General features: G+C 36.3%; 1 protein-coding gene across 2 annotated transcripts; it reads right to left on the bottom strand.

Annotated features, from left to right (window-relative positions):
* Positions 1 to 29: 29 nt before the first annotated feature.
* On the bottom strand, positions 30 to 11,982 carry LOC108345934 (serine hydroxymethyltransferase 3, chloroplastic). 2 transcript variants are annotated; one of them, XM_017584798.2, is made up of 12 exons: positions 11,604 to 11,982; positions 3,853 to 4,101; positions 3,259 to 3,454; positions 2,940 to 3,114; positions 2,726 to 2,843; positions 2,535 to 2,647; positions 2,313 to 2,435; positions 2,034 to 2,138; positions 1,809 to 1,895; positions 802 to 909; positions 557 to 629; positions 30 to 449 (listed from the first exon to the last, which is right to left on the bottom strand). In XM_017584798.2, exons 2-12 carry the CDS (start codon positions 4,058 to 4,060, stop codon positions 175 to 177), a joined length of 1,581 nt encoding a protein of 526 aa, XP_017440287.1. In that variant the 5' UTR covers positions 4,061 to 4,101; positions 11,604 to 11,982; the 3' UTR covers positions 30 to 174. The 2 variants fall into 2 exon arrangements, with proteins under 2 accessions (XP_017440287.1, XP_052730271.1); XM_052874311.1 differs by having other exon boundaries at positions 11,857 to 11,973.
* Positions 11,983 to 24,860: the final 12,878 nt, after the last annotated feature.

Here is a 24,860-nt window from a genome sequence, read left to right as displayed (position 1 = left end):
GATTTATTTGCCTCGAATTATAAATGGGGTAATCATAAAGTTGCTGCTGCAGCAGCAAAAGGATTTTGCCAAAAATAGTAACATACAACATATTCTTAGCATCATATCGAAGCATGATTATTATACAAAATTTTTTAAGAGCGTCTCAGTTTTAAGTGCTCAAAGCAGGTACACTTAGACTCCTGGTATCGGATACTGAGTAGTAAGAGCTTCAACTTTCCTGCGCAATTCTGAGACCTTCTCCCCCAAGGGAAATTCAGATGATGATACAAACTTCAAAAACTCTTGGAGCTTCGTTCCTGAGACCAAACTTTTGGCTTCAAGACTTATTTGCACTCCCTCATGAATTAAATCTGCAATTAGTGAGAATTCTTTCTCACCAAGTCCTCTTGTTGTCATTGCAGGTGCCCCAATACGAATGCCTCCCGGAACAAGGGCACTCTTATCACCTTTTATAGTAAGCATATGTCAGAAATACGGGACATAAATATCACGGTGAACAAGCATAGATACCAAACTGGTGCACGCAAGAAACAACACAGCAATAAGATCTCACCAGGCACTGAATTTTTGTTGAGGGTTATCGAAGCCATATCAAGAATTTTCTCCACCCGAGCACCATCAAGACCCTAACAGACATGTTAATTAATATGAAACATAGTTAACGTACAAAAATGATCATATATCAACTTGGATATCATGCCTTTTTAAATTGAAACATGTCAATCTATAATGGGTGCACGAGTGGAAGAAAGTAAAATATATTTTATGTGACACAAAAGAAAGGAACAAGAAGCTTACAGAAGGCCTTAGATCAACAAGAACCAGGTGATTGTCACTACCACCAGAAACAAGTTTATATTTGTGCTCAATTAACCGCTGAGCAAGAGCTCTACAGTTAGCAACCACCTGCAGGATAGTATTGTTATGAGTGTCAATAAGTGCCATGTGCCAAACTCTATATATGGCTATGCACGGTTCACTTTTTTCTTTTTAAATCAAACCAAACCACTCTAATGAACTGGTTTTGTCCAAATGGATCTTTGCACAGTTCAAGTTCGGTGATAAAATAAAGTGACTTTAATGCTCTCTGATTCATGAAGGTCAACTGATAATATGTAAGCCAAACAAGCAAACTGTGCACATATTAAGAAGCATGCACAATGCCTATTAACTCCAATTAGTTTGCAAAAAGAATCTCAACTCTAATTTATTGAATTCCTATATATAGCCTATATCCAGATTTGTTTCGAAGTAGATTTTGGACCTTTCTGAGTACGTACTCGGAATCTGCATTGTCACGTAAAATGGAAAGTCAGAAATGCTGACTAAGGCCTAAACCCGACTCTACCTTAATAACTGTAATTTGGAAGCTAAACTTCTAATCGACACAAATGGGGTAGAGTTCATAATTTTATTTTTCTGCTAAATTTTTCTGTTACTGATTCTATGATTATGAAGTGATAGGAAGGGAATACCTCCAAAACATACAAGAGAAATGGTAAAACAAAATAGCATTAGCGTTATGCACTACTTAATGACACGTCTATATCCTCTAGTTTTGGATTGAAAGAGTTGGAAATACAAGCGAATCGTGCCTAATGTAACATCTATCTTCATTCCGCATTTATTCCACAGGACCATGAGGATAATTCTAGTGATCAGATTGGGTGGCAAAGCAATCTATTTTATTTCTTATCAATTCAGAGTAGCAACCTTGGTGGATTCAAAATTAAGCACCAAAAGGCTTTTTAAAATGATCATGCACACACCCTTATGTCCAATGATGAAATGGGCTATCGGTATACCTGATTCTGGTAATTTTTAAACTCTGGAGACTGGGCATACTTCAAGCAAACTGCTAGTCCTCCAATTGTGTGGTTATGAGGACCCCCCTGGACAAATCTATCACTATCAAATCACAGAAGCAGGAAGGTAAAGAGCACGGGTGCATCTTAACTCCATAGGAGCACAGGATCCGTGCACCTCAATTAGAATAGTATAAAACTATTAAGAGAATATTCATAATTTACCTGTAGACCGGGAAAAACAGAATTGTTAATGGCGGGCTCCAAATCAACCCCATGCACAGGATCTTTCTTGAAGAATATCATACCACCTCTTGGACCTCTTAAAGACTAGAAGAAAATATTCAACGGACTAAGTCACAGGTGTGCCAAGTGTAGCAAACAAAAGTATTTACATAGAATTCCAAGCAATATAGCATCCAGTTTGTACACAAACTAAATGCAGATTCTTCTCTTTTTCATTTTAAATGTAAAAGTGTGGCATAAAAATATCTCAAGGCAAACCTTGTGGGTTGTGGTGGTCACAATATCACAATAGTCAAAGGGATTAGCAAGTACAGATGCAGCAACAAGCCCACTTATATGAGCCATATCCATCATAAGAAAAGCACCTACTTCATCTGCAATCTTTCCATGCATAAAAGATGTGATTAGCTTCTTGCCAAAAAGAAAACCATATAATGAGCAATATATAATTCTAGATTATTGCATAAATACAAAACATACTTTTCTCATGCGAGGGTAATCAATGTCCCGAGGATAAGCACTAGCCCCCGCAATAATCAGCTTTGGCCTGAAGAGATTAGCAGTTTTCTCCAACATATCATAATCAATTAGACCTATTGTGATGCCAACATGGGTTAAAAAATGAGTCATCTCACAAATTCAAAATAATTTTAATGAAAAAACAAAAGCACCTGTTGATTCGTCAAGTCGATAAGGCATAGATTCAAAATAAATTGAAGTAGCAGATACACGTTTTTTAGGCGTCATGAATCCATGAGACAAATGTCCTCCATGAGGCAAGTCCAAACCCTGGAAACAAAACCATTGCACATCAGAACAATTACAATAATGGGCTGCGATTTGGAATAGCCAAACAAGATGAAGGATACGTCAAATAGATTTTACCATAATTCGATCATGTGGTTTAAGAACTGCAGTGTATACTGCAAAATTAGCTGGGGATCCGGATAATGGTTGAACATTAACACCCCATTTATTTCCATCTACATGAAATGCAGCCAGTGCCCTTTGTTGGCATAGGGTTTCGAGCTCATCAATGTACTCATTCCCTCCATAGTACCTTCCATTTAAAATGAGCTTTAATGAAATTTTATTTATTGAAGATGAATAAATCAAACACAGTTTCCCATTTTCCATGAACAAAGTCCGGTTACCAAAAACAAACATTAAAAGAAATATTTTCTTAAATCAAAAAGATCCTTACCTTTTACCCGGCAATCCTTCTGAATACTTGTTTGTGAGGCATGAACCAACTGCTTCCATCACAGCTCTAGATGTAAAATTCTCAGAAGCAATCAGCTCAAGACTTTTAAATTGTCGATCCTTCTCCTTGTCAATAATTGTACGAACCTCAGGATCGGCTTCAGTCAAGCCATAGTCCAGGAAGCTACTTCCATCACCTAATATTTGCAATTGCATGTGATTCCATGGACAAAAGAAATCATTTAGCCATACATCCAATTACCAGTATACTGGAACCAAGCCAAAATACTAAACATCAAAACAGAGAAAATCAGATAGGAACAAATATTCCAATGTCCAAAGCTATTTATTATTGTGAAAGAGATCTGCTCAACCCTTGAGTCTCAAATACATACATACATCACTTGATTATCAAAACAAACTGAGGGCCAAATATCAAGGAAGAACAAAAATAGCAAATAAGATCAAACACTTACAAATAAAAAGAAAAGGAACCTATAGAGCATAGCAACACCCTTAATCACTTCAAATGAAAAAGAAAATATCAGTCATTCGAACAAGACAATATTTCAAGAAGATGGTAGATTATAGTTACCTCCAATTTCAGGAACTGAGAAAGACAGAGACGACGGCTTCCCAGTGACTAAACTCCCTTCAACAGGGGAAGCTTTGCATGGCTTCATATTACAGAACTTCACTTCAGATACAAATCCGTAGTTATTGCCATACCCCTTTGCAGGGAAACTCATCCCCTTGGTCCAAACAGATTGTTGCAGAGAACCCATCATTGTACTGGCTTGCATCTTTTGCTTCAGAACTTACACAGGATAATAACACCCCTTCCCTACATAGTGCAGGAAATTAGAAAAAAGGGACAGATTAATACACAACATGCCACAAAAAATTAATGTAAAATAAGGATTGAGACGATACTTCAAAACATGCATGCAAATAAATAGGATAGAATAGTTTTCAAGAGAGAAATGGTACCAAATAAAGCTGACACCAAAATCAATTATATGTTGGGGGAGAGAGTAAAAGGGATAACTATTACACAGTGGCCCCTTGGCTCAGACTGGTTAGGGTTTTGGTTAAAGAATTCTGGAAGTTGAGTGAACTTATTAAGACAAACAAAAACACACCAAAACGACAGTGTAACACCCTGGGAGTCACTTAAGCGCATCAAAGACTAATATTTCTCTTGGTAATTGAAAATTTCAAAACAAAGAAATTATTAAAATTTAAAACAAATGCCTCATGGAATATAAAGCGTTTAATACATCATTTTGTTAAAGTGTTTCAAGAAAACAATAAAACTATTTATACTTTCAAAAACTCTTGATAGGTCTCGAGTAATGAAACCTATACGCTTCCCACACCTTAACTCACACAGAATCCTCCATAATACTGAATAACCTCCTCTGATTAATAGAGAACAAGAAAGAATACAAGAATATAGGAACGTAGGAGCCTAATCTCCCCCCAAGCAGACTACAAGTCTGATTCAGATACAAGAATTGACAAAAAGTCCCTATCCTTCTCCTCTCTAGCTATTTATACAAGTTTGGCCTCCTAACAGATACATCCCCCTTCCTAACTGATAAAACAGTTAGGCTACTGACCCACTAACTAACTAACTGCTTCTCTCTTCTGTTTCTTCTCACATACACCTTTAGCCTCCTATCATTACTCCCCCCCCCACTTTCAACCTTGTCCTCAAGGTTGAAGTCTGGAAACTGATCTTTGATTGTGGCTAAATCTTCCCAAGTTGCTCCTTCTTCACCTCCAGTCTGCCATTCTATTAATACTTGCTGAATTGACTCCCCATCCTGCTGTATCTGCCTCTGTTGCAGAATTTTTGCTGGCCAAAAAGCAGGTCCCTCTGCTTGCAACTCTTCGGGCAGAGCCTTTTCTACTTTTCGATCCCCCACTGCCTTCTTTAATTGTGATGCGTGAAACACCGAATGTATCTTTGCTGACTCAGGTAATTCCAATCTAAACGCTACATTTCCCACCTGCTGCAGTACCTTGAACGGCCCAAAATACCGTGCAGAAAGTTTGGGATGCAACCTGGTTGGCATTGAAAGCTGTCGGTGTGGCCTGATTTTTAGATAGACCCAATCTCCCACTTTTATATCAACTTCCCTTCTCTTTTTATTCGCTTGCTGTGCCATCAAATCTTGAGCACGACTCAAATGGTATTTTAGCTGCTTGAGAGCCTCATCTCTGGTCATCAAATCTTGAGCTACTGCTTCAACTGGAGTTTCTCCTGGAATGAAACGGCTGAAAGAAGGAGGAGGCCTGCCATACACTATCTCAAATGGGGTACACCTGGCTGCCCCCTGATAACTCGTATTGTACCAAAACTCTGCCCAAGGCAACATCAAATACCAACTCTTGGGCTGTTCAGAACAAAAACAACGCAAATATCCCTCCACTATGCGATTCACAACCTCTGTCTGCCCATCCGTTTCCGGATGATATGCTGTGCTCATCTTGAGCTGTGTCCCTTGTTTTTTAAACAACTCTCTCCAAAAAATACTCAGAAATAAAGGGTCTCGGTCACTCACCATAGAAGCTGGTATCCCATGCAATCTTACAACCTCTTTGGTAAACACATCCGCCACGGTCTTTGCTGAATATGGGTGTTTTAGTGCCATGAAATGAGCGTACTTGCTCAATCTATCTACGACCACCATGATTGCATCATATCCTTGTGACTTAGGCAGTCTCACAATAAAATCCAAGCTGATCTCTTCCCATATTGCCTGAGGAATGGGTAAGGGTTGCAGCAACCCATGTGGTGATGATGTTTGATACTTATGCTGCTGACACACCACACAGCTGGTTACAAACTCTGTTATCATCTTCTTCATGCCCATCCAATACAGTGACTGAGCTATCCTTCTATAAGTCCTATAAATTCCCGAGTGTCCCCCCATTTTTGTTACATGAAACTCACCCAGCAATTTTGGAATCCAAACTGACTTGGCCGACAGTACCAATCGACCCTTGTAATGTAATCGTTCATTTTCCAACGTATATGGCACATGTGAATTGGGATCCCGTTTCAAGTCAGCAATCACTTTTTGTAACTCTGCATCCTCCTCTACTTCTTTGACAACCTCTTCAAAATCTGGCCAAAAAAGTCTGGATATCGCCATTAACTCTTTCCCCTCCAGCTCTCCTTCATTCTTCCTCGAAAGGGCATCAGCTGCCCTGTTTGTGCTTCCCCTTTTATATACCACCTCAAAATCATACCCCATCAATTTTGCCATCCAATTTTGCTGACTCTGTGTAGTGATCCTTTGCTCCATCAAATATTTCAAACTTCTTTGATCTGTATGCACCGTGAACCTCCGCCCGACCAAATACGGCCTCCAATGTTGAATGGCCAAGACCAAGGCCATCAACTCCTTCTCATAAATGGATTTGCTGAGGTTTCCCTCGGATAAAGCCTTGCTGTAAAACGCAATTGGCTTCTTATTTTGAGTCAGCACAGCCCCAACTCCTCTTCCCGACGCGTCACACTCAATATGAAAATCTTGGGAAAAATCTGGTAGAGTCAAAACAGGTGCAGCAGTCATCGCATTTTTCAGCTGCTTCATCGCTTCTCTCGCCCCTTCGTTCCATTCAAATTTGCCTTTCTTCAATAGGTCAGTCAATGGTTTGGCCAATTTGCCATACCCCTCCACAAACCTCCTGTAATATCCGGTTAACCCCAAAAACCCTCTCAACGCCTTCAAATTTCTGGGTTCTTCCCACTCTCTTACGGCCTTTACCTTCTCATCATCCATCTCCACCCCTCTTTCTGAAATTTGATGGCCCAGGTAACGAATTTTTCTTCTTCCGAACTCACACTTCTTTTGATTTGCCACCCATCCATCCCGTACCAGCGTTTGCATCACCAGATTCAGCTGCTTCAGATGATCCTCCCAGCTGGGGCTGTAAATGAGGATATCATCAAAAAATACTAAAACCCATTTCCTCAAATAGGGCCGTAATAAGTTGTTCATGGTACTTTGGAAAGTTGCCGGGGCATTCATGAGGCCAAAGGGCATCACGAGAAACTCATAATGTCCTTGGTGGGTGCGAAATGCAGTTTTAGCCACGTCTTCTTCCTCCATACGTATCTGGTGATACCCGGACTTGAGATCAATCTTAGAAAAGTACCTGGCACCCGTGAGTTCATCCAATAATTCCTCTATCACTGGTATGGGGAATTTATCCGGTATGGTCGCCTTGTTTAACGCCCTATAATCCACACAAAAACGCCAACTTCCATCTTTTTTTTTCACTAATATAACTGGGCTCGAAAATGGACTTGTACTGGGACGGATGATTCCAGCTCTCAACATTTCTTCAACTTGCTTTTCAATTTCACTTTTGAGGAGGTGAGGATACCTGTAAGGCCTTACATTTATAGAGTTATGGCCCTCCTTGAGCTGGATACGGTGCTGTTGGACACGTGTCGGAGGTAAGCCATGCAAACCTCGAAATAAGTGTGAGTGGGTCTGCAACAGAGTCACTAACTCTGCCCTCTGTCCCACGGTCAAATCTGTTCCCCACTCACTACTATCATCTGCCTCCACTCTACTTAAACTCCACACCATGGCCCCCGCTTCTGCATCCACCACTTTTAACAGTGACTCCGCCTTTACCAGCTGTCTCGATAGGGATGGGTCACCCTTAATGCATATCTTCCTATCCCCCACCTTGTAAATCATCGTCATGTTACCCCAGTTACTACTTACTTCTCCTAATGTGGCCAGCCATGCAACTCCCAAGATTACGTCCACCCCTCCTAAATCGAAGACGTAAAAATCTTCTTCCACGTCGACTTCCCCCAACTGCACTGTTACCTTGTCACACCGACCACGCGCCTCCCTCCGATGGCCATCACCCAAGCTTACGCAGTATGCCGGAGTGTCCGTCACCGTCAATCCCAATTCCTCCATCACCTTCCGACTGATGTAATTGTGACTGGCGCCACTATCGATCAACACCACCACCCTCCGTTCGCCTATTGTTCCCATCAGCTTCAAAGTTCTCGGACCGGTCCACCCCTCAGCAGAAAATGCCGATAACTCCATCGTCTTCTCCCCTGTATCGTCCATCACCTCCGTATCTCCTTCGTCTTCGTCCTCCGCCAATAGCAACACTCTGAGGCTCTTCTCGGTGCACCGGTGGCCGGGGGCAAAGGGCCCTCCACATCGATAACACCTACCCTCTTCTCGTCTCTTAAGGAACTCAGGATAGGGCAAGTTACGGACCGCCCTGGCTCGACCGTCACCGGCCGTCGCGACGCTCCCTCTCGTCACCATGTTCGACGCCACTCCCTCTCTTCTCGCGACTCCTCCACCCTCCGTTTTCACTACTTGGGTCGTCACAGTTCTCACCGGCTCCGTTCGCGTCACATTCCCGATAGGTCGCATAACGTATGGGTTCGTCTTAGACCCACTTGCTTGCCATCCTTGAACTCGCAGCGCCGCATCTTCCACATCCCTTGCTATCCTCATCGCTTCCATTAATTCAGAAGGATTCTGAATTCGCACCTGTCCCTTCACGTCTTCCCGTAACCCAGCCAAGAAATACCCTAACACCTGTTCCTCCGGTACCCCTTTCGTCTGCCCCATCAACGTTTCGAAACTCCGAACAAATTCTTCCACTGTGCCTTCTTGCCGTAGATTGGCCAATCGCTCGAACACCGTGCCTCTGAATCCCTTCCCAAAGCGATTAATCATGGCCGCCTTCAGGCCATCCCACGATCGATTTCGAGCCTTCTCTTTCCAAAACGTAAACCAGTACGCCGCACTCCCCTCCATGCTCACATATGCGAGTTCCACCTTTTCTTCGTCGTCCGTTATTTTCTGTATGTCAAAGAATCTTTTTGCCCGATTGAGCCAACTGAGTGGCTCCTCTCCTTCAAAGGTCGGTAACTCTACCCTCTTCCTCCACGGTTTCTGTTCTCCCCCTTTTCCACCCTTTTCGCCCACTCCAATCACTCTGGGTCCCCTATGCTGATTATCGTTGACGGAGCTATCTTCTGAACTCCCTTCCGTCTGAGGACCGTGATGGCCTTGCGTTCCCAAAATCTTCATTATTTGTTGAAGGTCCCTTCGTACCGCCGCCGATTCAGCCTTCATCCCCTCCATCGTAATCTCAATGGCTTCAAGCCTTGCCTCCGTCGCATTCTCCATCTTCGCGTTTTCTCCAATTCGTTTGGATCCGGCAGGTCGGACCAAATGATAGGTCTCGAGTAATGAAACCTATACGCTTCCCACACCTTAACTCACACAGAATCCTCCATAATACTGAATAACCTCCTCTGATTAATAGAGAACAAGAAAGAATACAAGAATATAGGAACGTAGGAGCCTAATCTCCCCCCAAGCAGACTACAAGTCTGATTCAGATACAAGAATTGACAAAAAGTCCCTATCCTTCTCCTCTCTAGCTATTTATACAAGTTTGGCCTCCTAACAGATACATCCCCCTTCCTAACTGATAAAACAGTTAGGCTACTGACCCACTAACTAACTAACTGCTTCTCTCTTCTGTTTCTTCTCACATACACCTTTAGCCTCCTATCAACTCTCATTGCTAGTTCCCCTCTCGTAGCATCTACACAACTCCAGAAGTATATGTTCTCACATCTGTTCCCGTATAACACACATTATCGCCACACAAACAAAATATGAGTGAGCTAACGCTTTAAACATAATCCTATAAGCTATAAAAGCTATAAACCTCTTATATCAACCTTCTCTTAGTGATAAACCTCTCAAATCAACTTCCTCTTAGTGGTCTAAGGTCACACAGAATAGGTTCACACAGACTAAAACACCAATCATATCAACTTTCTCTCAGGGTCTAAGGTCACACAGAATTCTCTTTAGTGGTCCAATGTCAAACACACTCATATCCCTACAAGGCGGTTGAGTAGTCCTACACACACAGTAAAGACCTATTTCCCTTTAAGGGCCAACAACTTTCCTCTCTTTAACACGTCACACAGATTAGAGAGTTTGGTACTCAAACCCACTCTTACTACCTCACACAGTCTGAAGATGTAAATCAATCCAGAAATCACACCAACACATCATCATCAGATTGAGTGCAGCAAATGAATGATTTGAATCAGTTATAACAGCCCAAATAGAACTCACAACAATAGTTTACCGTAGGAAGAACATGAGAAAGATATTCCCAGTGACTATTAGTGCTTAAAGACTTATAATTATATAGCACCAGCCCCACAGTTATACAATTATTCATAGACAACCCCACCCAATGTGAAATACTAGCATGTATACATTAACACAAGTCCTGGCAGCTTCTAACATGTATTACATTCCTATCACAGCCACTAAATTCATAATTTAAACCAAGCAACATGCCCTTCAGATACAGTTCTGATTCTAGTAATCAACAAGGTACAAATGGATCAACAACATGATAATTCCATCACCAACAAAACATAAACATAGTAAACAGCTACTGTTGGTGGTTGTAGGGCAGAGTTCACTAAACCTCCATAAAATCAAACCAGTATTTAATTACAATCAGATTAGAAACTAAGGTGCACATATAGTCCCTCCCTTAAAACGTAACATTTTATTATCACTCAGCAAAAGACCCATTTCAGTTTAAACACCAAAAACTCTTAGTCCCTTGTCCAATTTCATACCGTTCACCTCCTTAAACCTCCAACGTTGAAACAGATCCCAAATACTAACTGGTTCCAGGGTCAATCATGCAGACCTATAATTAGTTTGCTTTTAATCTTGTCTATTGTCCTATTAATATACATTTAATCAGTTTTAACCAGTAGGTTACTGTTTAAACAGGTTACTGTCATGTAAAGTGAACACAGTATATAAACATCTGAAACGAATCATCCTAGAGCAAACACTAATCAAACAGTAACTAGACTGTAAGAAGCACGTATCCTAACAACAAAAGCATTACAGAAAGCACATACAAGACCAACCACAAGGAAAAATACTTAAACGTGACAGTGTAAACCCTATAGCAACTAAACAGAATGTACTGAGACTTTACCGCAACTGAGTAATTGACAAAGACCTTATAGCATCTATACTAATAGGTAGAGGACTTATATCCACTAGACCGTTGGCATAAACCTGGTAACACTGGACTCACTGAATTAGAGACTTAACCACACCATATTTACCTCATTATTATTAGCTAAGATTACTAAAACAGATAATGAAAACATCAAACTGCAAAGGGAATCGCATAAACACGTAACTGGCTAGGTAGCAAAACAACATTTCATCACAAGCAATCATATTGAAATCAAACCAGTTTAGCTCCCCATACCTGCTTTTAGTTCCTCTTCCCAAAGAACTTCTACTTCCACAGCCAACCCTCAAGTCGGAACTCTCAACTAGCAAACCGCTCAATTCTTCCTTACTCAATCTTCTGGTTTTTGGTGTCTCCACCCTCTACTCTCTACTCTCGCGACCCCTAAAACCCTCGCCACACTCAAAATTTCCCTTTTCTTAACCTAGGATTCCTGATTTTCTCGATTAAAAGAAGAATATCAAAGATGAAGAAGAGAATAAGAGGTAACCTTCGCGCCTTCGAAAAGGAAAATAGAAAAGATTTTTGGCCCAGTGTCGTTTTATTCCAAAACAATAACCTCGACCCCTACTTCCAAAACTACAACTAAACTAATTCTTATTTTATTTGGTTAACTTTTCATTCATGCCAAAGTACCATTTAAATTACAGAAATATAGTTTTTAGCTGAAAACGATATATAATTTCATATAATAAATATTAATTGATATTCTATCTCAAGTCTTGAACTGGTGAACCCTTTTCTTTCTATAAACTTTCCTTCATCACAAAATCTTTATATCAATAATTGTTTTTTAAAATCTATCTACCGACCATTTGTATGCTTTAATTGAGTACAATATTATAAAATTAATAACAAAAGTATAATATCTAAATTAGTAATTGTTTATTAATCGCTGATAAGATTGTAAAAATATTTTATATTTTGCTTACAAAATAAAAAAATCTTAAATAAACACACCAAGCAATTTTAATAAGTTTAACTTGTTATTTATTCTAGTTTTATGATTTTAATAAACCTCGTCGTATTCAGAGGAGAAAGAGCCTTTCCTTCCTTACCTTGTTCTTGCTTGTGTAGCCACGAAGGGTTTTGTGTGTTGTTAATACTAAAATTATTTTATATTTGGTTTACGAAATAAAATAATCTTTAAGATTTTTTTTATCTTAGTTTATTTGTAATCCAATGGAAGCCACTAAAGGATTGGTTAATTGATTTGATTTATTAATAGTTTATTATGAAGAAGAGCAGGGTTTTTGATAACTACTAGTGCGGAGATCATCTTTCCAGGTCATGATGTTAAGTTTGTTTTGTTTGTAGTGCACCTATGGATAAGTTGCTGTGTAGGATTACATTTTTAATTCACTTCTAAATATTTAATAAATTTAAGTATTTTAAGTTGAGTTTTTATTTAATTTTTTTAGTTTATTTAGTATTTAGAATTTTTGTATATTTTCAATTAAGTTTTTGTTGTTAAATTTTTTAATTAACTATTTCTATATTTTTTTTATCAAATCCTTATAATTAAATTTTGATGGAGAAATGTGACTAATATCTTCTCTATTATCTTGTTTATTTATAGTTACTTATTAAAAAATGTGAGATTTTATAGTTAATATAAAATTCATATCATGGTTAATGTAAAAAAACAAATGACTCTTATTATTTTCATTGAAAACATAATGAAAACAAAGTGATGTTTCTTAATTGATTTCACATCATTGTTTACATTAATTAAGGGATTGTTCTTATCACCATTGTTGAGAGGACTCTTTTTGTTCAATTTCAATAAGAATTACCTATTGCTTTATATCATCTGTAATGTCATTTTATATTAATAACGTAATTTTACATTTTTTTAAAATGTGAAGACAAGTAAATAAGTTAACGAGTCAAAATAATAATTACATCACTCAATTAATGAAAAGAAATTAAATGATGAAAACTCAGTGAAAAAATATACAATTTTTTAAAATAATAAATATTTTGGAAATTTTATGAAAACTCAATTGAAAATATACAAATTTTTCTGTGATTTGAAATTTAATAAAGTCTAAAATTAACATGTAATTTAGTTGTTGAATGTTATATTTGGTTAAACATAACATATTCTTTTATGATTTTGGTGTTGTATGTTTGTGCCTTTAAAATACATTGATCTTAATATATTAAAAAATTGATATATTTTAAAGTATCATTGTTAAAAAATGATTATTTTACAGGCGAATAAATGATATGGAATAACCACACTCTCTTTAACCACTACTCCTAACTCTTCTTTACAAGAAAAAACTTTGAAAATAGTGAATCTGGTGATGAGTTTTGTGGCCAAAACCACTCTCACACCTTAAAACTTCGTTAATGTTAAATGTAAAAACTAAACCTTCTAACGTCTTTCTTTAATTATCAAATGACAGTCAACCTTTCTTATATATGGTATACATATATACCTTACTATTGTTTAATGAGAATAACTCTCGTTTTCTCTCTTCGTGTATTACTCTCCCTACAACTCTCTCTCTCTTTTCATTGCCACACTCTCACAAACATCTAGCAGTGCTAACTGCTAATAGTGGTATCAGAGCTCGGTTGCGTGGCCTTGGAGCAACGGTGAAGTTCAAGAAACTCATCAAGAAAGAGTCTCGTGGAAGCAATGATTGGAGTGATTCATAGCAACCTGCCAGTGTTTGATGGAAAAGGCTATGACGATTGGTGTGTCAAGATGGAAGCAATTATTGGCTTCCAAGAAATGGATGACATTATGAAAAAAGGTTTCAGAGAACCTTTGAAGAATGATACATATGAGACGAAGAAAGAATACAGGGAAAACAAGCGGTTGGATTGCAAAGCCAGGATGTTGTTGCATTAGTGCATATCGGCGGAAATTTTCCAGAAGGTGTCGAAGGCTGCCATGGTAAAGGAGGTATGGGAGATTTTGCAGGAAGGGTATGGAAACTCTGAAAAAGTGAAAAAGATCAGTTTATAGTCTCTACAAAGGCAGTATGAACTCTTGTGCATGGGGGAGCAAGAGACGATTGTGGATTATATTGGGAGAATTCAAATTGTAGTACAGGAAGAGATAGGAAGATTGTTGAGAAGATTCTCAGAACGTTGACTCCTCAATACGACCATATAGTCGTTGCGATAGAAGAGTGTAAGGATCTTGAGACAATGAAGGTTGAAGAGCTGTAGAATTCTCTTGAAGCACATGAGCAAAGGCTGATTGAGAGAAGGAATGCAAACAAAAGCACAAACCAAGGCACAAATCAAGCCCTACAAGCTAGGTATGATCAAAAGATGAGAGGCCGTGGAACTGGAAGAGGCATAGTGCGTTCAAGAAATGGACGTGTTAGAGGCAAAAACCCAGATGCTTTTGAAAAATACGAAGAAGAGAATGGTAATGCTCAGAAAGATGCAGACAGAAGAGGCGGTAGACAGTCCAGGGGTAGAGGCAGAAAAGGCTATGACAAAAGAAACATTCAATGTTTCATGTGCAGTAAATATGGTCACTATTCTTCGGAATGTTGGCACAATGAAGATGCAAAGAGAAACAAGAATGGTGAAGCAGCAAATCTTGCACAAGAAACAGACGATTCTGAATCATATCATGTTCTTCTGATGAGCACAACCGAACGATTGTTTTCTTTTAACCGATCGGGCGTCGATGAAGACAATCGGTTGTCATCTAAAGGCTGAACGGATGAAGACAATGAGATGTTGTCTAAAGGCCGAACGAGTGTTGACAAACGAACTAGTGTTAAAGACCGAACAGGAATTGACGATCGGGTGCCGTCTTTAGACCGAACGAATGCACTGAACAGGTGTGACTATATAGCTGAACACGTTACAGTCGAAAGGTGTAACACGCCATGGATATGCGTTTCGTTGTGACACAGACCACATGTCATACTCGGAGGAGATGGATCATGCAACGAATGATATAGAGACTGAACGTGTGTTGCTGTCGAGTGATCACAACCATGCAGTGGATGATGACTCATGTTGGTACTTAGATACTGGATGTTCTAATCACATGACAGGAAGAAGAGAGTGGTTAGTAAATCTTGATTCAAGAATAAAAAGCAATGTGAGGTTTTCCGATGATAGCATGGTGACAGCAGAAGGAGTGGGTAGAGTTCAAATCACATGCAAGAATAGTGGACTTGCATATATGGACGACATGTTGTACGTCCCAACGATGAAAAGCAACTTATTAAGCCTTGGGCAACTCTTGGAAAAAGGCTATACAATGGCTATGCATCAGAACCTCATCGAAGTGTTTGACAAAAGCAGCGTCTTGTGATCAAAGCTCCACTAGCCAAGAACAGGATGTTCAAGGTAAATCTGAATGCAGCAACAATACAGTGTTTATCCTCGTTGAATGTTGAAAAGGAAAGTTAGGTATGGCATTATAGATTCGGACACTTGAATTTCAAAAGCCTGAGTTTGTTAAACAGCAAAGAATTGAGAAAAGGTGTGCCTTTGATAACGACTCCAAAGAAGATTTGTGAAGGGTGTGCTGTGGGAAAACAAGCCAGAAGAAAATTCAAGTTTGCGCCTAAAAGAGCTAAACGACCACTCGGTGTAGTCCATTCAAACGTGTGTGGCCCCTTTGAAATACCAACACTTGGAGGTAATAGATATTTTCTAATTTTTGTAGATGAATGGACTAGGAAGATATGGGTATATCTGTTGAAAGAAAAGAAAGAAGTTTTCTCATGTTTTGTTAAATTTTGTGTCATGGTGGAGAGACAATCGACTCTGCAAATGAAGATTTTCAGAACCGATGGAGATGGAGAGTTTAATTATGGGGAGATGAGCAAATTCTGTAATGAGAAGGGAATTGTACACGAGGTTGTTGCTCCATACACACCTCAACACAATGGATTGACCGAGAGGAGGAATAAAATGCTACTTGAAATTACTAGATGCTTGATTAAAGGGAAGAATCTGCCACACAGCTTATAGGGAGAGACTGTCTCTACAGCAGCCTATGTGTTGAACAAAAGTCCAACAAAAGCCTTGGCAAACTACACTCCAGAAGAGGCATGATCTGGAATTAAGCCATCAGCAGATCACCAGAGGATATTTGGATCCGTGTGTTATTAACACGTTCCAGATGAGAGGAGGAAGAAGTTAGGAGATAAGAGTGAGGTTTTCATTCTAGTTGGTTATCAACCAACAAGCGCCTACAGATTATACAGTCCAAAGAAGAATGAGATTGTGATTAGCATAGATGTATTGATAGACGAGTCTGCTACATTCAACTAGCCAGAAGCAGAATGTGATCTAAAACCATCCCCTGTGGTATCTAGCTGGCTAGAGGAGAAAAGGCCTGAAGAAACTGAACAGATAATTGCTAATGAAGAAGTTAACAATAGAAGATCACAAAGAGCTCGGTTCCCCTCAACAAGGCTTGCAGGTCATGAGGTGTTCACGGACAATGAAATTGCAAAATCAGGTGACATCGTTCATTATGCTTTCCTTGCAGATGCTGAAACACTTTCATGGGAACAAGTTGTTGATATTAAAGAATGGAAGGAGGCTATGTCGGAGGAGCTGAAAGCAATTGAGAAGAATAGAACGTGGGAGATGGTAGAGCTGCCTCAGCACAAACAGGCTATTGGGGTTAAACGGGTATTCAAAACAAAATATAAACCAGATGGAAGCGTTGCAAAGTTGAAGGCTAGGCTGGTAGCAAAAGGCTTCCTGCAAAAACCTGGAATAGCTTCACTGATGTTTTTGCACCTGTTGTAAGACTTGAAACGGTAAGACTTGTTGTTGCTATGGCTAATTTCAATAGTTGGAACATTTGCCAGATGGATTTCAAATCTGCATTTCTGAATGGTCCTATTGAAAAAGAAGTTTTCGTTATACAACCACCTGGATTTGTAAAGAAAGGTCAAGAGCTGAAGGTGTACAAATTGAACAAGGCTTTATATGGCTTTCGTCAGGCACCTCGAGCCTGGAATAAATACATTGACGCACTGCTCATCAGACTTAGCTTCCAAAAATGCACTGTTGAATTTGGAGTCTATATGAAATTTACCGAACAGCAGGATATTTTACTAGTGTGCCTGTACGTTGATGATTTGCTTGTTACTAGGAGCTCTACAGAGGAAATTGAAGGATTTAAGTTGAAAATGAAAAACGAATTTGAAATGACAAATCTTGGGAGTTTAAGCTACTTTCTTGGGCTGGAGTTTGTGCAAACAGCAGATGGAGTTTTCCTTCATCAAAGAAAGTATGTCAACGAGATTCTGAAGAGATTTAATATGAAGGACTGCAATTGCACGTCAATTCCAGTCATGGCGAACTTGAAACTCTCGAGTCAGGAGGAAGAGAGCAAGGTGAATGCAACCTTGTTCAAACAAATAGTAGGATCTCTTAAGAGAGCAAGGTGAATGCAACATTGTTCAAGCAAATAGTAGGATCTCTTAAATATATGTGTAACAGCAAACCTGAGATCAGTATTGGAGTTGGGTTAGTAAGAAGATTCATGCATGATCCAAGATAGTCTCATCTCGCTGCAGCCAAGCACATCCTATGCTACTTGAAGGGAACAACAGATTACGATCTTCTTTTCCCAAAGAAGATTGATAGTACAAGGGGAGTTTTTGAGGCATGGTGTGACTCAGATTGGAGTGGTGATCAGATGGATAGGAAGAGCACATATGGGTACTTGTTTAAGTGTATGGGAGCTTCAATATCTTGGTGCTCAGAGAAGCAAGATGTTATTGCACTTTCTTCCTGTGAAGCAGAGTACATATCCTCTGTAGAGACTGCCTGCCAATGCACATGGCTAGAAGCTATTCTACGTGAATTAAAGATTGAACACACTAAGCCAATATGATTAATGGTTGATAACAAATCAACTATCATTATTTAGTAAATTGAAATAATAATAAAATGTAAAAAATGGTAATTTAGTAAATTAAAATAATAATAATAATTATTATTATTATTTATTATTTGTTACTATGAGCTCATTTTTGATCAAACGGTAAGGGTGCAGGAGAGCTTCTACCTCACTTTGGGTTCATATACTACCGATCGGTTATGACGACATACGACCCTAAGGAACCGAATGGTCAACGTGCAGGAAAGAACCTCTCAGCCGTTTGGTCCTGACAACCGTTGAGCAGAGTTAATGCACAAATAAATGTGATAACGGACGGTTAAATAGTTAAGGTTTGCATTAATGACCATTAAGAGGTAAATTAATTGGTCAGATTCCTTTAAACTCTATAAATAAGGGTTTAGGTTCGAGGTAAACGCACGTTTTACTCACTGCTAAATTATAAAAGTCCTACAAAGGAAATTTCTGACTTGAGCGTTGGAGTGTCTTCTGCGTCGGAGTGACAAGAGGACGTTCGACATTATCCTCGTCCCATTTCAGCAGAAACATTATTATTATTATTATTATTATCATTATTTATTATTATTATTTATTATTATTATTATTATTATTTGTTATTATTATTATTATTATTATTACTATTATTATTATTACTATTATTATTATTATTACTATTATTATTATTATTAGTTATTATTATTATTATTTATTATTATTATTACTATTATTAGTATTATTATTTAGAGAAGATAATTTATTCATTATTTATTATTATTATTATTATTTTTATTATTATTTTATTAAACAAAGAAAAAAAACATCACCAGTAAATTATTTAAAAAATGTAGGGTAATATAGTAAAAGGGTTTAAATTCCTCAAAATCTTTCCTAATATGCATAGATGAAGGTGGATAGCAATCTTGTAGATATGTATGTGCTTTTACTTTCAAACCAGTACAAACGAACATAAAATCATCCTTAATTCCTTCTTCCCAATCTGCATGTACACTACAATATGCTAACATAACCTAAATAACATTTCTTTTGAAACTACAATAATGTCTTCATATTGTATTGGGTAACTTATCACACAAAAAATCCACAATCTTCAAATGGTTACTGTAGCTCTCAATATAGTAAACACCATCAAGAAACCTTTAAAAAAAATCACTAACGTTAGACACACAAATAAAAACATAATAAAAAACATCTAACATTAATTTAATTATTTGATTCGAGGAGATTTTGAACTATTATTAAAAAGAAAAAATATTAGAATAAAAATACGCCAACGAAGAAAATAAAAAGTAGCATCAAAGAAAGAAAATATTTTGAAATATAAATTGATACTATTGTAAATACAAAGAAAGAGAAAAACAATAACAGAAATACTTGAATCAAAATAACAATAAATATCTCAATAACCCACTAAATAAAAAAAAACATTTAACACAATTGTGTATCAAAGTTTAATTTTAAAATTTCAGTTACTAAAGATAACTTTCTATAAATTTAATTGCTAAATTCTTATATGTCTAATAGAATCCTAATGATGCACACATTTTAATATAACTTATTATACGGCCTTAGATTGGGCTTAAAAAATATATTCCAGCACCTCTTTTTTTATTTTATACAAAGATTGAATACTAATTTACTAAAAACTGTGGGCTACGAAAAAAATGGGCACAGTGAAGAGCTAAATCTTATCCTCACTTTTTGTTGCATTGCAGGCAAGATATTGAATAATTCTTGTCCATTTATATGATAACCTCATACAACTTTCCTTAGCTAGAAGGTAGAACTGAATTATTAGATTCGCTTCTTTTACAAAAGTCAATGTCATAGATAATAAACGTAGCCGACCCTCTCATTGCCTTTTTCTAAAGGGTTTATTCTTCCAATTTGCAGAGAGAAACAATGGTTAATAGTTAGTTTTTGTTCTATAAAATATCTAAGTCATCCAGATAAACAGTATATATTTAATTTATATAGACTCCAGCACTAAATATTTCATGGCACAGTATTGTATTTAACCAAGTCCAGCTTCATCTTTTAGGCTGTGTTCGCATGAACAGAATTTACTGTTCATGCGAATTACAGAGCGAGTAAATGGACGCAGCGTCGTGTTCGTTTGAGGGAGAGAGCGAGGAAAAGCGAAGACTGATTTGCGAGATTCATCTATTTTTTGTCACCCGCGAATGTGAGAAGATTTGCGCTGATTTGGGATGAAATGTCGTGTGTGCCCCTTTTGCGAACGCGTAACCGGTTACGCGAACTCATAACCGGTTACGCGCGTAACCTGTTACGCGAACTCGTAACCGGTTACGCGCGATATATATTCTTTAATTTTTTTTATAATTATTTTAATATTATAATTTTTAATTTTTTTTATAATTATTTTAATATTATAATTTAAAAAATGTATATTTTAATAAAATTAAGTATATTATATTTTCTAATTTATTAAAAATAAGTTGATTATTTAATTTTTATAATTTTTAAACATTAATTTTATAAATTATTCATAATTTTTTTTTCTTTATAAACATTTTTACAATTAAATATAACATTTTATATTACTTTTATATCTAGGGGCATTTTGGTAATCTTTAATTTCTACTAATTAAACTAATTTTTAAAATCTATCACATCAATCAAATCCTACACTAATTCTCACAAACTTTACTTCTAAATCCACTCTCAATTACCCACAATCCACTCAAAAAAACAACAAAAAAATTACCCTCAAATCCACTCAAATCCATTCAAATCATCTCCCCCAAATCATCTCCCCCAAATCACTCCAAACGAACACAACCTTAGATTTTTTTTATCTCATAGAATTGATTTTTATATATCGTTTGGACGAGATGGCTATGATGGATAACGGGACAAGCTAGTTGAGTTGATGGGATTGACAAATTGGCACGATAGTTGGGATGAACGAGATGTATAAGATATCTTAGATGATAGAATGATCAAGATAGACAAGCTGGACACGACCAAGCTGATGAAGATGGGTGGGATGGACAGACTGACTAGAATGGAGGGATGAACCAAACTGACTGGATGACTGGGATGGATGGGTTGAGTGAACTTGCTAGGCTAGTCTGGATGGTCGTGATGGAATTGGTGCCCGAGCTAAAGGGAATAATCGTGATGGACCGACTGTCTGATCTCTCCAAATTGATTAGAATGGAGAATATGGTCAAGCTGACTATAATGGACGGGCTAACTCGATGACTAGAATGAATGAGATGAACGGGCTGAACAGAATTAAGGGGATTGGTCTGGTTGATTAGATGACCGATATGACATATCTAGCCAGGTTGGCTTTGATGCCTAAGAAGGATGTGATGATTGGGCTGACATGGATGGACGAGATGGATAAAATGTAACAAATGAACCGCACAAACTTGGATGGTTGAGATGGAAAATCTAACGGCATGATCGAGATGGACTGGCTGGCCCATTTGGCTAAGCTGGGCAAGATGACTATGATGGACAAGATAACCTAGATGGGTTGACGAGATGGTTGGATGGACCAACTAGTCAATCTAGTTGAGCTAGTTGGGATGGACGAGCTGATAGACTGGTCGAGATGGATGGGTTATCCAATCTAGATTGGATGACGCGGATGGCCAGATTAATGGGATGAAATGATTTTGTATTTTGAATTATCAATGCCCAGATCTAGATTTTTGATGATACAAGGTTGTCTCACCAAGGTAATAAGAAAGTTTATCAAAATATAAGATTTTAAGTATATTTCACATCAATTCAATTAATAACAAAATGTATAATACGATATACTTCATCTCATTTTCAATGTAGTTTCACAAATGTTAATTTTAAAAACATTACGAATTGATTTTTCATAATAGTTGATAAAACTAGGTAAAACATCACTATAAAAAGACACTTTTTTTTTCACTAGTGGTGACAAGAAATAAAAATATTGAAAACACAAGTGGGACTCTTGAAAAAAATTACTTGAGCCAAATGAAATAAAAACTTAAAACACTATCTTTCTCTTCTTTTTTTCACGAGGGTTAAAAATGTGAAGATAAGATTGTTTGATCAACTTGGATTGCTTAAAGCATTTTGTTGTATTGGTGTTCAAACTAAATAATTTCTCACAAATAGCTTGTTTTAGTTTGTGTTTGGACACTTTGAAACCAATTCAAACAAAATTAAAAATCAATTATTAAAATATTACTATATTATTGATTATTTCACTTGTATATGACATATGTGTGTGGGAGGAAACTTTAATGCATTTATCGTACTTTATGTGTATAAATATATGACAAATGAATTATGAAATATATTTAACATATGAATGTTGACGAATAGTTATGCTGATGTGAACTCTATATTATTAACTTTGGGAAAGAAAAATACTACATTAAAATAAAATATAACTTGAAGAAATAATATAGAGAGATAGATTTTGATTTTGTATTTTGAATTATGTGCAATGTATATGTATTCAAGAAATTTGTTAAGTAGAAGTTATTTAATATTTATGTCATAATATATAAATACAATATAATAATTTTTATTCTTTTTTCTTGTCTTTTGTTATAAAAAATGTACACTCCTTTTCTACCTTCATAGTTTACTCCAATTACTTTGTTGATAATAGAAAAGAAAGTTACTATTATGTGTAAATAAACATTGATACTATACAAAAGGTTGAAGAGAAAAAAATTCAAGATTTGATGGGTGATTTTTTCGAATTGATTGGAAGAAAAAAAAAGAGCTAGAAAGGGTAGGTTGAATCTGAAAAGTATATAATAAAAAAATTAGTAAAATCATTCATCATCTATAACATCAGATCATCATACTAAAAAAATAAGATCAAATGTATATAATACAAAAAGTTATAAATAAAACCGCAAAACCCATCTAAATAAAACCGTAAAAATGGTTTAGTTTAAATATTTTTTATATTCAAATTAAATCGAACCATATTATAAATAATTTTTACATTTGGTTGGGATGTATTTTTAATAAAAAAAAAATGAAACTAAACTTTATCACATTTGAGTTAGAACTTGTTTGTGGTAATTGTTAAAGGATAAGAGTGGTGTGTTTAGAGAGGGAACAGCTTGTTGAGGGTTTGGTTATGCTTTTTGAAGTTTAGATTGGGCTTGTTCAGCTCTGATTGTAGTGATGGTCTTGGGTTGGACTTGGAGGTATTTCAGATAAAGTTGTTTCTTCCTGTACCTCTTTTTTTCTTTTTGCACTCCTATAAAACCTAATAACCCAAATTTACCTTTTATTAAAATTATATTACAAAGCTCAAATCATGTACGTAACCATTCTCAAGTCCTTGTTAAAAATCATCATATGCAGAGGCTTTTAACAAATATGTGGGAAAACATGTTTCTAATACTTAAGTCCTTGTTTATTTTTTAAGGATGTGCAGAAGGGACTTGAAATAGGGAAGATGTGGGAAAATCTCATTTTACAAACATGTGATGATTATTTCTTTAATAAACAAGTGAAATTTGGGTTATATGTTGAAATTTCCACCTTGTTTATTAAATGTCATTCATTGATTTGGGCTTTCTAGTTTGAAAATTACAATAAGTCATTACTGTTTGATGTAAAAAGAGAGGATGATGCATATAAGATCCAACTTTTCCCAATATGCATTTTAAAAATATTTTCAGATTTAGAAATACATTTTGAAATTTATATTCTAAAATATATTTTTTAAATGTGTTTCAGAATGTATTTTTTAATATATTTTGAAATGAATTCAAAAATTAAACCAACTTCTTTAGATTTGAAAATATTTCAAGATTTGGATATATTTTGAAATATATATATATATATATATATATATATATATATATATATATATATTTCAAAACGTGTTTTTGGATTGAGAAATATATTTTCAATCATACAATACAAAATTCACTTAAAAATGATTTTTATTTTTTTTATTAAATTTATCCGAATATTGAATGTGAACTCTAGAATGAGTGACAAAATCCTTCTCTCTAAAAAGAATGTTAATAAAAAGTTAGAATCTATAATGTGAGAGCGACGATGAATTATGAAATAAAAATTTCCTAAAAATACTAATTATATTTATAAGATTAACATGAAACTTATATTATAATAAATAATAACAAATTTATAAATAATAATTAAAATAAAATTTAGTTAAATTATTTGAATATATCTAAATAGATATGAACTAAGTTAATTCATTTTAAAGAAGTTTAAAAAGTTTTATTAAATCCTATTTCTTAATATGTTTATTGGATTGAATAATAAAAATTATAATTTTAATAAAAGATAATATGGGGATAAATGAGTTTTAAGGGATATAGGGGAAACAAGTGAGATACTAGAAGAAACATCCTTGAGGTAAAGATATTATGAGGCCAAAGATTTTAAACCACAACTTCATTTCAGCATTAGTTATATATATATATATATATATATATATATATTATATTTGTCGTCCTACCTGACTCATTTATTTTCTTCTCCCTGCTAAAGATACCTGAACAGATATATATTCACGAAAAAAGAAAGAAGCAGCTTACAATGGACGTGAACACGATCATCTCCTTTTAAATTGATCTGTCAAATACTCCAAAGGGCTCATA

The sequence above is a fragment of the Vigna angularis genome, chromosome 1 (genome assembly GCF_016808095.1).
Source record: "Vigna angularis cultivar LongXiaoDou No.4 chromosome 1, ASM1680809v1, whole genome shotgun sequence".
Classification (NCBI taxonomy): domain Eukaryota; kingdom Viridiplantae; phylum Streptophyta; class Magnoliopsida; order Fabales; family Fabaceae; genus Vigna; species Vigna angularis.
This window is presented reverse-complemented; position numbering and strand designations above follow the sequence as displayed.

Bases quoted from the DNA above. Each gene is read 5' to 3' on its own strand.
- LOC108345934 (XM_017584798.2), bottom strand. From the start codon at position 4,060: ATGCAAGCCAGTACAATGATGGGTTCTCTGCAACAATCTGTTTGGACC. The intron at 2,139-2,312 runs GTTTGCCTTGAG...ATTTTCTTCTAG, and splicing joins TGACCACCACAACCCACAAG to TCTTTAAGAGGTCCAAGAGG. The intron at 630-801 runs GTAAGCTTCTTG...CATGTCTGTTAG, and splicing joins TTGTTGATCTAAGGCCTTCT to GGTCTTGATGGTGCTCGGGT.